The 19,069-nt window shown below is 38.1% G+C and overlaps 1 protein-coding gene across 3 annotated transcripts in view; it reads right to left on the reverse strand.

Annotated features, from left to right (window-relative positions):
* MDFIC (MyoD family inhibitor domain containing) overlaps window positions 1–19,069 on the reverse strand; it is a 53,150-nt gene that overhangs the window by 14,685 nt on the left and 19,396 nt on the right. For all 3 annotated transcript variants that reach the window (XM_082483883.1, XM_082483885.1, XM_082483884.1), the window contains exon 4: window positions 1,327–1,602. In XM_082483883.1, the coding sequence (XP_082340009.1) occupies window positions 1,327–1,602 (276 nt within the window). The remainder of the gene's footprint in view (window positions 1–1,326; window positions 1,603–19,069) is intronic.

A 19,069-nucleotide genomic window follows, 5' to 3' on the forward strand; every position in this document is an offset into this window, starting at 1 on the left:
AGAACTCTGTAATTTCTTTTTCAGAGGTTGAATTCCCTAAATTCAGAGGCCTGCACTCTGAACCAGCCATGCGAACAGCTGTAAGTCTCTTGACTTATAGTTTTTTGATATATAAGAAAAATATTGGGCTGGAGGGTGAACTGGATTTCACACAAAAGAAAGAGCTAAGGGGAATATAGCAAGTATGAAGTTGTGATTTTGGAAAGAAATGTTAGAGGACTGGAAGTGCAATAGAAAAATAACAGTAGGTTCTTGAAGATAAACATGAAAATAAACCACAGCAAGGAGGACCAGCCCATGGCACAGTCCGAGAGAAGCCGTTCACGATATCACTACACAGATTCACTCAGGAGGTTTGACTGAAGTAGTTGAAGTCAAGAGAAGTCGCTCCACTGACATCAGTAGGCTTCATTCAGGCCACTACATGCAGTCCTTCTGATCCTTCCTCCTTTCATCTTGGATGCGAATCCTCCCCATTTCACTGATCAGTACCATTTCCCATTTCCCCAAGAATCTGTGTCTGTACCCATCCCCCAGAGTTTTTTTTTTAACCAGTCGCATCTATGCCTGCCTCAAACCATTAAAATTTATAGACCCTCTGCACCCTTCTGTAACGAGCAGGAGCAAAGCCCATTGAGTACATTAGTGCTAATGGGAAGGCAGTGGATTGAGGAGAGGCTTGAGAACTTTGGGACCATCGGAGTAATTGCAAGCAGTGAAAACACATCTACAAAGCCAAAACATACGGGAAATTATTTACTTTTGCTTTTTTAAGTTGTGCATAGGGAGTATGAAGCTTTTTCATGCAAATTATTTACAGCCCAAATATAGCATAAGGCACACTAAACACCGTAGCACAGGTCCAAATTTTATTATCTAGTGTTCAGACCTCACGGCTAGTCAGAATATCTGCTAAGAGAACATTTCAAAAGCAAACTCTGCCCTCCTGGAGCCTGTCATTACTGGATTTAAGTATTTACTATGCTTTGAACTAGTGCTTTACAATTTTTTTCTGGTGTTTATGTGACAATGTTGACAGGCATTTCTATCAGTTCAGGATACTATCTGGACAGACTAAAACATTATCAGACTATGTTGGCCAAATGTTTGAAAGCAAGAGATCTCCTATTGCTTCAATTTCCTTCAAATACTTAATATTTTCCTTTGGGGAAGTAACTTATGTTTTATCATAATGATTTCTATTTGCTTCTGGAGCATGAATCATGCTCTTCAATTATTTTCAGTTGATTGCATAATTATTAGTGAGCATAGGGTTTGGCTAGTCTTTATTCAGTTTGGGGTTTTTTAATGAGAATTTCTGCTTACCTTCAGGTGAAGTACCTGGCTTTTGAGAAAACACAGAGCTTATTTTACTCTTCTTGCTGCTGTTGCTGTTGACAGACAAGGTGGACTGAATTTTTCTGTGCATTTTTTCTGAAACAGGAGCCGAAAGTTTTCTGTTGTCTGCAGGCGCGTGCTTGACCCCGTTGTGAATTCCACTTCCATTACTCAGACCCACGTGGCCGTTTTGGATTTTGCCACTTTCTTCCTCACCCCTTTCCAGTGCTGAAGTATTCGGCTGAGGCAAACGTTGAGGTTGTGCTTAAAAGGAAAGAAAGAAAGAAAGAAAGGGTTAATTTAAATTGTAAATTGGTAACCAAACACTTTAGGCTAGACTGGGAAAGCAACCTTCATTGCTCATATTGATCAAAGAATAGACTGAAAAGTTAACATTCTCCCATCAAAAAAAAAAAAAGAAAGAAAGCAAAAAATATCTCCAGATTAAAAATAATTATTAGGTATTCAGAAAGCACCTCATGTCTGTACGAGGCCTAGATTCCCCCTTTATCACTGCACGGAAAGTTTCGCAGTGCTCTGTGAATTAGACAGAGAAAATAAGGCAAGTAACGTGAAGAAGGGAAAAATCAGAAATGGGAGAAAAAACAGCAAAACCGAGATAAACTTGAGGCAAGGTCAGGGAGAGAAGATACAGACTGCAGTAACAGCAGTGAAGCTGCAGCAGGTTGGCCAACCTGCCAGTCTTCAGAAAATAACCTGAGCGACAAGGTAGGGGCCTTCGGACAATGAGCCACCACACACCAGTATATTAGAGAAGAACAGGAGTATCCAGGTAACTAACAACAGCTTGAGCTTAAATTCAAAAAGATTGTGGATTGCTGAGAAGAACAAAACCAATCAAAATCTGGTTTTGTGGAGGAGGTGATCCAGTAGCCAGAAGGAACATGCATTCAAACACCACACAGCCGTGGCAGGCCAGAGGCCTCCCTCCATATTCCTCAATTCAGAATCACAACTTTTTAAAAATGGCTGTACTGGACCACTTAGGGCTTCAATGGCAACAAACTGAAATCTACACAGGAAAAGAAATACAAAACCTGTCAAGGGAGGAATCTGCAGTGCCCTGGTTAAGACTCCAAGAGTACATTCCAGTGAAAGAGCACAAAACTTGACCATTCTTTGTTGAGCTACTGTCTCATAAAGGAGTATATTTTTTATAACATGCAAAATACATTGTCTTTGTATTTAAAATCTGTATCTAAACAAAAGAAAAGATGCAGATTTTTTTTTTATGTAAAGCTTTGTAATTAAAAAAAGTAGCTTCCAATTAAAGATTCTTATGCAGAGAAAAAATGCAGACTTTGTTCAAAAACTAATTAAATTATACACATAGTAACACAACAAGATTTCATAATCAGAAAGCATCAGCCCAATCACCTCTCCTAATCAAAACATTACTGTATCATGCTTGGACAGGTTTTCAGATAGTCCAATCTTCAACTATTTATAAATCCAGTATCAAGGAAAAAGCTCAGATTCTACTGAACTGAAGAGAGATTAGAAAGTGCCAGCAGTAAAGAAAAACAGTGCTGCACTTAATTCTCTTTTCAGATGATTCACATCTATTTTCAGATGATTTCACAGTAGTGCTTCGTATGTAGATTACACTGTGTCCCACATAACAATATGTATAGATAACTACAGTTAGCTTCCTCTAAAAGAAACATCTCTACTGATCAATTCAGGTACAAGTGACTAAACTTTTGGACAAATACTACTGGGACACATTGACACATGCTTTCTAAAAAGACTCTCCGTTCTGAATTTGCCTAACAAACCCTCCATGCTTCCCTTTTATCAAGGACATTGGTACCATTCTCAGATTGCTTCCTCCAACTATCATGAACTTGTCCAGATTAAAGTTCAGAGAAATTTTAAACTTTAACTCCTGGTCACATTCACAGGCAAAAAGAGATACTTTTCATAATAGTTTAAATATGAACTGGTTCATTTTTTCTTGCCATTTGATTTTTTCTAGTTACAGCAACTAAGATTTTAAGAAGATACCCTAGACTGCCCACATCTATGCAGGTCAGAGTAACCCTGATTGAACCTACTTTACAAAAGTGATAATCTTGTGTTGCAGGAAAGGGAGGACTGGGGGGATATTTATGCTTTAATGTCCCCAAAGATGTTGCAGGGGAGACAAAGATCATTCCCTTCCATTACCCGCAGTACCTGCTCATGAACCTCCAAGCCGACAGAGCAGGAGCACAACTCTATCTGACAACTGAGCATCTAAATATTGCCCAAAAAGTTTTTGATGGCAATACAGAAACTGCGTCTCCCTTCAATTTTGCATTAGTGCCTGCAAAACCTATGCATATGCATAAGCAAGGCACTTTCTGCACTCTGGAGTTCCATTTGTAGCATATATTCTGCTAACATTTCCAGACTATCATAAAAGCCTCAAACCAAGTTTTTTTAGGGAGTTTTCTCCTACCTGAAACAGGGTTCTTTAAAAGTATACTACCAGGAACACTTGGTGTAGGACATCTTTCCACATATGTACAAACAAATTTTGTTAAAAAACTAATCAAACCCTTCCATTTTAAAAATAGCCAATGTAGACCTAACTACAGTCAAAAATAAAATCTTTATCAGCCACAGGAAGCAAAATTTTTACTCTCTGATGTTCAGTGCCCATACCCATAGCTCCCCATAGCTTTATTTTCATTATACCACTCAAATGTAAATTGTACAGTGTTAAGAACAGTGTTTTTTATGTTCCATGTAACAGTGTTTCCTCACATTGAGCCACTGCCTACAATTCCCAAAAGTGGAGTGGTGCAGTTGCACCAATAACGTAGAATTACTGGGGAGGGGTTAACCTTCCTCAATAAATAAAAGCAACAGACTATACTAAAAATTCTGTATGTCTGGACACGCAAGTTTCTAAAACTGACAGTTATGACCTTTTCTGAGCCAGCTAAATTGGTGGTGGCAGCTTACAATTGTTTGCATATTTTTGGTGCTTTGCTACAATACAGTAACTTGGCAAATTACCCGAAATTCCATCTTCAAAATTAGGTGTGTTTCTGTCAAACTGCGGGTGAATGGGAAGTCTTGGGGAATTTAAACAGTCATTTGTGTTTGCTTTAATTATTATTTTTGCTAAGGTTTTTTTGGGGAATAGGGTAGGTTTTGGTTTTGTGGCTTTTGTTTGGGGTTTTTTTGTTGTTTGGGTTATTTTATTTTATGGTTTTTTTTAATAATCCTGTTCCCAAAGTACTCTTACTTCAGTCTTTTAGCATTAACATACAACTTTTTAGCTGACTGGCTTTACAGTATTCATATGTGATACGCAGGTCAAATCAAAATGGAATAAAACCCCAAATGGATTAGTTATCTCAATTTAAATTTATTTTAACTTTATTGATAATTTTGCACTAGGGAGACTTGAATCTTATGGTTAAAACACACTTGAAACCAATTAGGAACAATATGACCGCATTCTAGCATAAAGAACAAAAGCAATTGACAGTTCCAAGATTAAGCCACAACCACTCAGTTTAAAACAGAAATATTTTTACCTTATTTTTTGAAGGTTGTGTATATCTTAAAAAAAAAAAAAGGTGTAATATGGGGAACGACACAATGCTTCTTAAAACACAGTGATACCCAGGGACTCTCACTCTCTCTTTAATGATCCACTGCTCTCATTCAGCTGTCTTTCTTTTTTCAAATCTTTACATATGTGACAGCTCTCAAAAGTAGACCATAGACCATCTGGCATTTTCAGAGGTGTAACTTGTGCAAATTCAGCTCTACTGGGAACACAATGCTATCTTCTGCCTGCGTTATAAAAGATACAATAGAATGTAGAACTTATGAGTTGTTTTGAATTATTCATTTTTTGCCTGTATATTCAAGAAATTTTACAAACTCTGCATTTTGTACTACATAATCACATGCGTTAAAGGTACAAAGAAACTTTTTGACACCTCTTTTCTACAGAAAGATGGCATTTTGTTTGATATGTGAACATTCAGCGCCTGTTATATCATTCTAAACAGGCCGTGTGCTGCTACAAAAGATCCCATTTTACACTCTATGTATGAGCAAAAATTTTATTCTTGATATTCAGTAACTAATGCAATACACATCAAAATTTCAAATATGAGTTGGATGAACATTCAGCATCTTCAAATCAGGATGGCATTGGTCACTTACTATATGTTAGAGATTTAAAAAAAAAAAATCATTCCTCACGCAACATAGAAATATTGTCATTTCAAACATCCACAATGAATAGTTTCAAATGTCCTAAGAAATACTGTGCTTTTTAGGTTAATATGTTTTTAATCTTTAGCAAAACCAGTAGATTTAAGTCAATATTTTATACAGTGCTAACACTAGTGGATTTTCAATAAGAATGATAAATATTGGATTAATGATTCAATAGACTGAATCTTTTTTGATAGAAAACTAGCAGATAATGTAGCTAGTAATAACTATACATGAATCTGCTGCCTGTGGAAAAGCAATAAAAAGCCAATATATTGCTATAGCATATAATCTATTAGCGTGTTTCACTGCTTCCTTGTCATTGGTTTCCTTGCAAAGTGGGCCTTAATACAATAACTTCTGCTGCTATTTAACTGACTTTACATAATAATTTAATTGTGAGGTTACTATCTGGTGAATAAATATTCGAGTACTAAACATTTACTATGGTTTTGATGGGTTTGAAGTAACTATGCCCATTCTCATTCAGACTGCAAAATCCTTAGCACAGTTTAAATGAATACGCGTGCATACGTGCGCACTGACAATACATTGTTTACACCTTGCAAAATAACAGCTATTCTTTGGAGAAAAGTCCTGATGGATGCATTTCACAGAAAAATGTATGTCAACACAGGGAAACTCTCAACCAAAAGAGGACAGTATAAGCTATCATTAGGGATTTTAGACAAAACACAAAAACAAACATACGCAGAATACAGGTTCCTCGGAGTCAAAGTAAATCAAAAGAAAACATCAGGAGGGAGAGAAGAACTGAGACAGCTAATTAGTAGCCTAATCACACCAAAAGCAATTCCAAGGCAGCTGATCCAGATGTCCGTGGAGTTTACTAGGCTGGCCAATGCCACCGATAGAAAAAATACTCCCCAGTTTGCAGCCGGGGTCATCTGACTGCATACCCAGAGAGGTAAGAACACTCTTTTTCTTCGTTTATGACACAATAGTTTATGACATCAGATCAGGCCACAGAAGCCGTATTTTTGCAGGTGGGCTAGGGAGAAATAAAATGCACAACTCCTGGGTGTAAAAAAAAAAACGTAACTTTTAGTATTTTCAAATATTGAGAAAACAGAAAGTATCATTTCATTTGAAAACATCCTCAACACTTCTCCGCCTCCCAAAACAGATGCAACCACCATAAGAGGATCAGGTCTTCTTAGCAAATACAGAGGTCCTGCCTGCTTGGGACCATTAATGCTGAAAGCCAAGATCTACGTGCTAATTTGTGCTGGGGAAACTGTTTGATCTCAGTGGTAGTCGCTCCTACTCCCTTCTGCGTGGATCACACAGAAGGGACCACATGCAAGGGAGGTTTTTTTATCGGTGCTTCTTCGTAACACTAAGCTTGAGGGGAAAAATAAAGCAGATGACAGATAGTCACGGATTGCACAGTAAAACCAGGGGCTGCCTGGATTCTAGAGTAAAATTAAGGTGATTCCAAATTGCTTCTGGAAAAGACATAAATTCGCGAGACATAAAAGGCAACATTTCCAACTGACTAGCAAAAAACCTTACCTTTTCAAAAATATTACAAATTGTATGCATTCATACGCTCAATAAGCATAAAATTTCAGTGAAGCTGGGAGAACTCAAATATCTCAATCTCTCTCCCTCCCCACTTCTCTAACTAAAATCCTGACTAGTCTCTACGTGGATCTTCAAACTACATCAATAGTTTTCTCTGCCTAGCTATCCAGAATATTAACATTCAGATTACAAGATGTACCTCTGAGTCAACCTGTGAAGTGGCTTTTGTCAGCAATTATTTTTGAATATTTTCTAGGACATAAATAGCATATACTGCAGCTTCCATATCACAGAAGGCATACATTAACTAAATAACAAGGTACCATCAAGGTACAATCTATCTTTTAAAATCAATTTTTTACACTGAATTTTTTATACCATGCTGACTTTACAAGGAAAACAAAGTACCAACTAACAGCATCAACCACCTTTTTAGAATTGCTTTCTTCTAAGACATGAAGACATCTTCAAAATGAATACAATATATTATTATGAAACAGGATGTCCTTTGTAATGAAAATACTGTAGTAAAATTGCTGGTACGAATTTTACAGGACCCACACTGAGAACACTTTGTTAAAATATGTCTGAGAACACATCCAGGGAACACCAGGTGTAACAGAAATGGGGCTGGCAGGGGACAAAGGGAAAAGACATTTCATCCTGTCAGCTCTCAGTTGGTAAAGGGCTGACGAGAACGGCAAACGCATGTCTGCATGTGTGTTTATGGGTTGAGAAGGCGACACAAGTGCGCGAGAAGGTGCCAAAAGTACACTTAAATCTGTGCAAAGACACCTGCAGTGCCTTCCTTTGGAAGCACTGCAGGACCTTACACACTGTTTGAAGGGTTGCAGGAATTGTATAAAGATGTCTTTGACATACCCAGAAAGCAGCAGTTACCACAGGGAAGCATGAAAAGGGCTGGTAGCCAGAAGTTTACAAAGTTGACAGGCATTCCCCACTGAAAACGTGGAGCGAATTTCTCTATTTGTAAATCCTCTTTCCTGATGTGTTTTTTCCAAATGAAGAAATTCTTGCTGATTTATTTAATGACAGCAACAGCAAATTCTTGATCACTGCTGAACTGAGTAAATCCCGAACATTATTAATTACCTATCTTTTAACAACAAACTCAAAATCCAAATATCCTTTTGTCTTCAAATTACCATTGGATTACCAGTAAATTCTCCTTCTTTATCATACACAAATCTTGCAATCATTAGCAATGGTTTTTGTGAGACTGCAAATATTGGCATCTATGATAAACTTTGAAGATTATTTGAAAATTCTTCCTAGATCACAATATAGCTGGAAATAAAACGATTCACGTAATGCAATGATTGGTAAGTCACATCTACGTCAAGCAGCATCTAGTTCCTACTGTAGCACACAGTTTTTCATTTCTTGAGAACAAGCAGCAGCAGCTCGCCATGAAAAATCCAAGAGAAGAGCCAAACATAAAACAGGGCATTGTAGGTAACAGGCACTCAGACACCTGGGGAATACATTTCTATATAAAGCTGTGTTCAAAAGTGGGAAATTTCACTCCGAGCTTTCCACTTGCAACATTTATCTATCCATTTTTCTCCTCACACGTTCTGCTAGAGGACTGGGAAAGAACCGTAGTCTATTTGTTCTTATGTTTCATAGCATTACAACTAATTAGAGCAGTAGCAACCATTGCACAGACATGTGCGATGGCAGGTTAACTCATAGTCACCATTCCAACGTTTCATAGTGTTTTACACATTAATCAATGACTTCTGAAGGCGATTTTTTTTTTTTTTTATTTAAGGCAAAATGCCTAGTTATTTCTTCCTATGTTTTCTACATAAGCAACTTCTTAAGGCGTAATGATCTACTTGATTTTTGTCATGGTTGTTGTTGTTCTATCATTAAATTTTTCTTTATAAAGCACCATGGCTTCTAGAAATTGGATATGAGAACAAAATAATACAAAAATTAAAGTTCAAATAATTAAGCTTTTTATTAATTTCTGAGGTGCTGAAAGTGATCTATTTCTGAAACACAAATAATCGGTAATTTAGTAAACATGAGCACAATCCCCAAAACTATAAAGGATACAAAGGGGTGCCAACCCAATACAATCCCACCTCACCAAGGAACAGAATGCTTCGCTTCTGGAGCTTTAATTTTAAAAGGAAGGTTAATTAACCACTAGACTCCAAAAAGGAATCCAAGCTGTTGGCACGACAATTACAGTAGTTATGCAATTAGTACCTATTACAACATATGGTTGTACCACGGCATAAAGACACACTGGTGTCCCATGGAACTTAAGACGTTAAGTCAAATATTTGGAACAGTTTTGATGCCCCACACCATTGTGTTACTTGTTCCCAAATCAAATAATAAACATCAAAGAGAAGCTCCGAACAACAGGATACCGCTTGCTGGGTATTGCCTCATAAGCGGCACAGCAGGATGTACCAGACAGGAGAGATAACCTCGATGTCATTAACAGCCATAACCTGGGCAAGTGCACAAACAGGTCCTCTTGGCTCCACCACCTCCCACTCCCTTCCTCAAAACCCCAAACAGCCACTGACAAACTAGACAATGTTTCACCGCAAGAAAAAACACGGGATGGGAAGGCAAACAGCTTCTCAGCCTGGCCCTAGCCATGGGCCTTTGAGTGAGAAAATACCCAAAGGTCAGGTTTATTCTCCACTGATGATACATACTGTGTTTTCAGATGACAAGATTACAGTGTTCAGTTAAACTCCTACAAATATACACAAAAACGGGCTGTATTTGTTTTAAAAAGAACATGAAGGCAAATGCTTGGAATGAGCAATTCCCTTAGTGTTCACCCTGGATTTCTAGTCCTCCACTCATCTAAGTGGCAGAATTTCAGAAGACTCCAAAAAGGGCTCCACCTCAAGTGTGAATCCGATGTCCCGCTCTTAGTGCTCTTTTGTCATCTCTATAGTTCTAAGTAACACCCAATGCTACTATTAACAAAACTAACAAGGTGCAGAATGAAAAAATAGGAGTAAAAACGGGGCAGCAACAAAGAGAGGGTAATGTAAAAAGGTAGCGGGAAAACACACAGAATATCGGTACAAAAATAGGAATGCATACACTGATATCTGAGTTTCTGACCCCTTTCCTGCACTTATTTTCTCTCTGCTATTCTTTCCAGCAACCTAGGGCTGATGCTAAGTTTGCCATCAGCTGATACCAAGTACCAGAAAACCAAAGGAAGCAAGAGAAAGCACAGCTGCAAGGAAAATGGAACAGGAGAAGCAAATGGGCAGGAACCATGAGGAACAGGCTAAAACTTGGGATTTTACATTATTAAAACAATAGTCGGGCAAAAACATCAAAAGAAAAAAAAGCAGATAGCAACCACCCAGAAGAAGACGGCACTGGAGGGGAAGGAGACAGAAAGGGGAAAAATGCATAGTGAGCTGAGCCACTTTAGTCTGTGAGGGCAGAAAAGAGTAGGGAAGAAGAAACAAACAAACAAAAAAAAATCACAAGTGAAATCCCACTAGAGCTGAAGTATTTGCTGCAAATTTTACAAGTAAGAAAAGAATTAAAGGATAAATCACTAGGTGATAAGCAATGAAATAAAACGAAGATAAACACATCATACTTATACAGTGATCTAGCTTTGAAGCAATAGTTCCCCTTCTGCTCGAGGTCAGAGAGGCTCCTGGAGCTGAGGCCAAAAATCAGCCACATTCAGCAATAGCGGCATGATGGAAAATGGAAATTCTGTGTCAGAAAGCAGGGCGAGGACTTGAGGTCCACAACAATAACTCTTTATGACCCGGCTTGTCGTTACTACAGACTGGATAATTAATAGACTGATTTTCAGCAGGAGAAAAAAAGATGTGGAAATGTAGTAGAGAGTGCAGCAAGTGTCCATCTATTTCCCAATCCTGAAAAAGCACGGTTGAGGAGAAAGAGAAGCCACATGTATCCGCTGACATTAAACACAATGAGAAGGGTTAGTCTCTGCTACAGATGTCCTTCAGCTACAGGAATTCCCTCACAGCAAGCAGGGTCTAGGAGATGGGCACAGGCACCCGTTACTGGTCCCACCTGGCCACTATGCCCATGGGCTGGGCGAGTCGGGCTCCCCCATCCCAAAGCACTCCAGGGACCACAGGTCACCAGGATTGACCACAGGTCACCAGGACTGACCTCAGGTCAAAGGATTTTGAGTCATATACAGAAAGTCCAGGCAGAGCTGCCATAACCAAAACTGGCTCTTGGGCTACTTCATGCCACTAACGCACCAGCTTGGCATTAGGGTGACCCAGAAATGACACCTCTTTTTCCTTTTCTGGAATTAACTGTTTCAGTGTGCGATACGGCACAATCTCACCCAAAACACTTTTCTGCAAGCTGTACAAATTAAATTCTTGAGAATACACCTTGAAAAGTCCTCTTCTCAGAGTTCTTGAAAAACCTAAATTCTCTTTTTTCCTTCCCTAGATTCAAAACTGCAGGCAGCCGTGGACTAAAGGCTGCGCCTCTGCGTCAGAGCTCACTGCCCTATCCCTTCCCCACCCCACAGGCAGTTGAACTTTGCTTTACACTAAAACAGTAGTTTCATATGCTGAAGGGAGAGGCAATGTTATATTTCAGAATGTAAAAACTTATCAACTGAGAGATTTGCGTGTTCAATTCAAAGCTGAACGTGCTTAACACGCAAACGTCGTCACCAATACTTAGCACAAAGGAAAATGGTTTTTACTTACTTCTTATTTACTGTATTCTACCAAAATGATCTAGGAAGTCCTCCTTCTGACTCAGCTGGACGTGCCCACCCATCCTGGCCAAGCTTTCATACATGACTTCCATCACATGCATTCAATATGGTAAAAAAAAGTATGGTAAATGAGGTTTTGCCTACTGCTTACGCACACATCCCTAAGAGCGGTGCAAAAGTCAGATCGCTGACCGTGCCTGGTGAAGACCGAACTTCCTGTAAAAACGATGCACTTAGTTTCCTGAAAGGAAGCAAAGCATAAGCTGCTCAAACAATTCACAAGAAAGATCTGATATCTGAGCCACGCAGTTGCAAATCTCTCCTGCTAGAAAAATACAATGTCACATCAGTGACCGACAGCTACAAGCACAAAAATTCAGAGAAACAAATGCATTAACGCAAAGGAGAAAGCACCAGATTATCTGAAGGAACAGGTAAATTGTCTCAACGGGGTGAAATTACCTGTAAAACTTTTTTCTTTCATCCCACAACTGAGCTCAAATTCTGATTCTCCACTCTGTTCATGAAATAAGATATAAATCTCTATGAAATTATTGTGCCCAAATGGTTTCAATATAGTAGAGGCCAGTAGCACCTGCAAGTCCTTATACTGCAGAACTGACTGAATAGCAGCAGAATACTGGGTTTTATCTCTAACATACAGAAAGGGAATATTCTTATTTCAACATGTTTAAAAGCATTCAACATTACATATGGAACCATTCTCATTCTCTATTAAAAAAAAATAATTCTTTCAACTTATAAAACTACAGAATTTGGCCCACTGACATTTTAGTTCAGCTTTTGTTTAAAAATACTTCTAAAGTAGCATTTAAATTCGGACGAGGCCCATGGTTTGAATCAGTGCTTCTTGCAACAAGGACCTTTTTTCTGAAAACCTTACGTTTTGTCTTACTTAGAAAGCATACTTCCCTTTACCTGCTGAGAAAAGAAAATCTTTCTGTACACTAATCACAATTTTTTTTTTTTTAAATGGAGTGCAGATACAGCAGTGAAATCTGTGCTATGCCAACATTATTCACAAACTGGAAAGTGTCCATTTCGACATTTAAAAACATTTCATTGCGAGGTTTTGCAAATAAGCTGAAGGACTTCACAGAAAAGAAACAGCATTTCAAGTGAAAGCATTAGAATTTACAGTAACTTTTTTTTTTTTTTTTTTTTTTGTCCTTTCACAATTCAAGTGCTATAAAAAGTCACAGCTGAGGCAGCAACCTCCTCTGACCCAAAAAGACCCAAAGTACAGCGGGAAGCCTTGTCTCATAGCAAAGACAGCAACTACATCACACGCAAACAACTTTCCTTCACCGCTTGTACAAGCCTTCAGCCCCACAAAAACATTCGTGTCATCAGCAGCAACAGCCGCTCGACCAGGCTGGCGGTGGGTGAGCCAAACTGCTGCCTCCCCATCCCTTTGTGCTGCGCAGCTGTGCCGTGCTTGGGAAACATCTCGGCCTCCCTTCTCGCATTTCTTGGCCCCGAACAGAAAAGCTCTTAGGAAACCATTCAGACAACTGCCAAAAGGACAGAACTGCCCTGGTTTTGATACATCCTTATCCACCCCACTAAGGATTCGCGCCATCTGCCATTTTATTTGCACTGTTGCCATAGTCCTGCCACTTGGGGTTAATTCCAGCACCCTTTTCTCTACTGTTCCTTCAGCATAACTAGCTACATTTTATTGTGCCACATCATTTTCTTAGGCTGCTGGAAAGAACCACTCACAATGGGAACATCTCCCTACCACCTTATATATTTAATCAGTGTTATGCTAATTTAAACAAAATTCCTTGTTTCTGTGCAGTGCGGTAGTGCCAAGCCAAACTACTCAAAAAATCATCACTATTTTCATTTTCAAATAAATCTTTTTTATTGGCATTCTCAATTTTGAGTCTTTAACTTTCAGCTTCTCGCAGTAGCTACAGACTAAGACCAGGTTAATTTTGTGTCTATTTTATGAAAATTTAAATCTCACATAATCACATGACTCCAGAAGCTGAAATTTTCAGGGTGTTGCAATATGTAAAAGTTCTGGGTTTGTTTTTTTTTCCTGAATGCACACTATCTTTTCATAAAGTTTAATTTACTGTTAATTCTGAAATAGTTAAAATACTCATTCTAATAAGAAGGTTCACCACTACTTACAAAATAGCCTAAGTGTTGATGTTAACACACAGAAGCTGAAATGAACAGGCCTTTATACTGAAGCACTTTAAAAATATTTCCAGTCAGCCTCTAAGTGCAACCTTCCTGTCATAGCTTATAGATATGTAATTGTAATAGAGAAAGAAGTGGGCAAACAGGAAAAAGAACTGTTCAAACAAACAACAAAAAGAGGGAAAAGAGGGAATAGAGAAAATTATGCAAACAGAAAAGAGAAAAATGGCTTAGAGACAATAACTTATAATAGGGATAGGTCAGTCCTCTCTCTCCCTTTTTACTTTATAAAATAAATATGGGAAAGAGGATGCAGAACAATTTATAAAGAATAGAAAAAAACCTTCAGCACTCTTCCAACTATGACTCCACCACGACAGCCACCACTTCTCTTTCTACTGTATCACCAACCCATATCCTTTACTTTCTTTCAAAATTACCGTAATTTCTAAAAGATTTTTTTTAATGATCAAATCTCTGAAGTGCCATTCCATTAAAGACATTGTGAAATGGATTTTTAACTCTGAGTTTAAGTTGTGAGAGCAAAGTGGATTATTCTATGGGAACCTTCCCTGTGCTATCAAACAAGTCTTTCCTTCTTTTCCATAAGGACCTGTTCCACAAATATCCAACAAAATATTGATAATGAGACCCACACTTCTTGCCCTATTCCAGCTATCCCAGCAGAATCCCTGGTGTGGATGCAGACATGACAATGAAAGAAAGTTTCTGCCAGGTTATTATGCTGGTTATAACCCAGCAAATCAGGTCTTTCCGTTAGGTTGCACTTCTCACAGAGCTAGAGTAGGAGATGCTCTGTTATACATAAACAGTCAAAATCAAAGGGCGATTTATTTAAAATTAAGACTGAGTTTATCGATTACATTGTAGGGAAAAGATTCCTCAAGCATAACTCTACCCTACAGATGGGAATCACCAAATCAAGTGGACAGAGAAGTAGATGAAGTAATGGTCAAAGAAAAGGAACAAGAAGAGGAAGGGAGAGAAAAAAATATAACTTCTATTAGAATTCCTCCTTTAAAATGGTGTTGTGTCATAGTTTTTTCCCCTTCCATATCTTTCCAAAGTTACACACTGTCTTATTTGTTGTAAATACAAAACTCACACTAATTTCAAGTTTCAAAGTCTTGATCCAGCACAGAACAGTTTACAGAATGGCTGTGATGAAGACTGTTATGAAACATGTAAAAGATCTTTATAACTACTTCAGATGCACGAACGTATACTGTTAGATACTTTATAGAGTGGTTAGTGTATAGTCCCACTGAAAGATCTATTCCCATATAAAAATATTTCTCAATACTGATTTTACATTATAAATATGATAGTGGCTATTATCACTAGAAAGTCAGCACACAGTAAAAGGAATATATATTGAGATAGGGAAATACTTTATAAAATCATACTTACAAAGTGAACTAGGAAATACTAAATTGGTAAATGCGCTGGTGTAATTTAAGAAAATAACATATATGAAAACTACACGTGCGTTACCCAAAGTTAGCTCCGCATCCTGCCTCACCATCCAACTATTTTTGTATATCACCTCTGTGAAAAAGTCAGGTTGATCACTCAGACAAACCTTTCCAAGCAGGCTGATCCCAAATCTTCTCACCAAAACTTAATGTTTCCTTCATTTTGAAATTCAAGCAAAAAGAGTATTGTTCACCAATGTCCCGTATTTCTGAACTGTAAAGACCTAAAAGATGTTCACTACGGTTTGACGCTGTTCTTACGGCCAGTTTTGATCAGCATAATAATCTCTCACTGCCTTTCTGTTAAAATGTGAATTTTATTTCAACTTGCAACTTATAGAATGCAGTTAAAATATGTATCTGTCCTAATAATGAAAGGATATGGGAAAAGTTACATGCCTTCTAACCGGCTAAGAGGTTTTATTTTTGAAGAAAGATGTATGTCAGAGCTACCCATACTTTAAGGCAGGCTTGTTCCCGCTCCACTGAGGAATGGGCAAATGGCTTGTGCTGTCTCTCAAGGGCAAAAACTTGCCCTGAAGGTCAAATCTGACTCATAGGCCATGTATTTTATAGGCTCGCCTAGCAGTTTGCTTTACTTGACTTGTCTCAAAAGCAAACTTCATAACATTTTATGCAAACATTATACAACCTTAAGTCTGAGCTGTAAATCAATAAAACTCACTTAAGCTTGAGGAACCTCTGCAACAGGAAATAGTCTCTTAGGTGAAATTCTGCTGTAATTAACATTAGCATTGCTAAATCTTACAGTTTTCTCTAAACAAGTGTCATAATATGTATAGCTTCAGATGAAAGTAAAAACATTATAATTGAGATACTGCATAGAATTTGAGGGAAGCATGTTTAAAAGTAAAATTTAAGCCTCTAATTTTCATGGGTCAAGACATAAAACTTTGAATTTTAAAGCTCTTGTGTTAGAAAGCCATGGGTTTGAATTTCATGATCAAAAATTTCAAGAGCAGTTCCATAGAAAAACATGTTTCTCACGTGCCAGAACACTACAGTTCATTTAAAAATAGGTAAGGCTCAGGTGGCAAAAAAATCATCATTCTCTTAAATCAAGCCTCAATATTTCTAGAGGCCTACCTCATCAGAATAATGAGTTAACAAAACTAGTATTAGAAATAGTCTGAGTGACCACACCTGCTTGACGTTTGAATGTTTTTCAAAGGGAAATTTTGGGTTTGGATCATGAAGAATTTATTATTTTTTTTTTAAAGAGGGAAAACAAAAAGCCACCACCACCACAACAACATGCAAATAGGTCATAGGCTCCTGTTTTTCCTTGTCCTTTCCAAAAATACTTTCAGGGAAAAGTACTTGTGGGTACTTTTACACTGCAGATATTACCAGAATGCAGCACAAGTAAGTAGTATTCAGACCTTTCTTTCCTCTGGATAGCTATTTAAAGAAGAAAAAGGTTTAACCATAATTACTTAGCTAAGCCTTCTGTTGCGACCATGAGCATCTCTTCATTTTTCACTTTTTTACCAGTAAATACAAAATTCAAAAGATTAAAAACTATTTTGGCTCTCTACATTTTGAAGAATTAGTTTAATTATTCTGATGTATACACAATATAAAGTACTACTTCTCAGCTCTATAAACTTATTCCAAGCGTTCCACACACACGACAGCAAATACAAAATTTAAAAAGAGAAAAACTAAGAGAATTTTTGCCATGGTTTAAGTTCAAGACATTTTTGCCAGAAAACAGGTTCCTAAAAGTACAGCTTGCACGACGATACTTTCATGCACTTTGTAATTTGGTGTTTTCTTTGCTAAAAATGGCTAACTGAATACCGTTAGTGCTGAAAATAGCAGACTGAAACCACACTGACTCACTGGTTTTGTAGTATAATATTTCACATAGAACACGGTCAGAGTTTTACTACTCTTCCTCTTTAAGGAACCTCTACAAATACATTGTACTTTTTCCCCTATATGAGGAACTAATCAGAAAAAGAATATAAATATTCTTTCCCATCTGGGCATAACAGCACATTAATTCTGAGACAGTACTTATACAACAAAGGAAGATACTCTGAAATTAAGATACAATTTACTTCAGGCTCAAACACAGCAAGCACAGTAATCTTCACGTTACTTGAAGAATTTCACCTTTGTCTGGTACTGATGATTACTACCATCCAAACTTCCCCAGCCTCAGACCATAAATTCAGATGATGTTCTGAGAGTCAGAAGTAAGGTAAAACAGAAAATGAAAGGCTCCAGGTAATTCTGGCTACTAGTGATATGCAGAATACATGCACCTATCTTATGGTCATCTGGTGCAGTTTAAAGTTCTCATTGAAGTTTGACTACTGTTCTGTAAATGGATCAACAACAGGAAGAAGTTTATTTCTCCTCAAGGAGTCACCACAGAGTATAAAAATTCCTCACCTATCGCAGTCCACCATTAACTGCAGTCCTTCAAAACATTCATCCTAGAGTCAAAGGGGAGAGGCTACTCGGAAAACTTCTGCACTCCACAGCAGCTCTGTTTACAGGTGAGGGACTAAGAACTTCAAGGACACTTGGGTCTTTCCACAGGTGACTTCTGTAAATACCGAAGACCCAGTCTTAAACTCTGAAGACTATAACTGTTAAGGATGGAGCTAGCTGGGAAAATGCCTCTCTGCCCAGGAGAGGATGAAATCAAAATTAAATGAAAATCCTATCGTTGCGCAACAGTGAGGTGTGACGTTCCCTGGACGTAAAATAGTCTCAGCTGAGTGGTTTGATCCCAGAAATTCCTAGGGGAAATCAAATGGTGAGAAGATGGATACACTTTCAGCAAGAAAAGGCCTATCTTTCTGCAGAAGTCTTCCAGGTAGACGCAGGAAAGACTGCATCATCTTTATCCATTAAAAAAAGGAGGAAGGAAATCTAAACAACCCCAGCAGAATCATCAAGACTCAGGTGAACAGTAGCAAACATGAGCTCCAGTTGCGTATGTGTGCGCCAGCTGCAAACTGATTAGTTTATTTGGAATACTGAAAACATTTGGTATCTTGGTAGCACTGGCATCTGATTCCTCATTTGTATGTGCTCAGCCTACTGCAAGAGTACTATTAGTCATGCTTCTCCTCAGCTTCAATTGGTGCATCATCAGTAGAAGTAAATCCATGGGTCCTTCACAGGCCCTAGTACTTCTGATGCACAACACACTGGCCTGCCTTCAAGCTAACTAAACTCCAAAATTTTGTCGAACAGCATGATTTTCACTGCCACCTTTATGAGACGCTTTATTTTGACTAGCATGAATACTCTGAATACGCTGCACAAGATACTTGGATATCTTTCTTCCAGTTTATATAATCAAAGTCATATTTCACTATTTAGTGGCTGAGAACTTGCCCCGGTGTAACTCCGGTAGGCAGCTATGAAGAAAATTAACTCTTTCCCAGCCAAAACCAGTACAAAACTATGATAATAAGTCACATTCTACCTCCTGTGTTGTGCTAAGGGAACTAGCTGATGCACAGTATTT

Source organism: Vanellus vanellus (assembly GCF_965231255.1).
Source record: "Vanellus vanellus genome assembly, chromosome: 1".
Classification (NCBI taxonomy): domain Eukaryota; kingdom Metazoa; phylum Chordata; class Aves; order Charadriiformes; family Charadriidae; genus Vanellus; species Vanellus vanellus.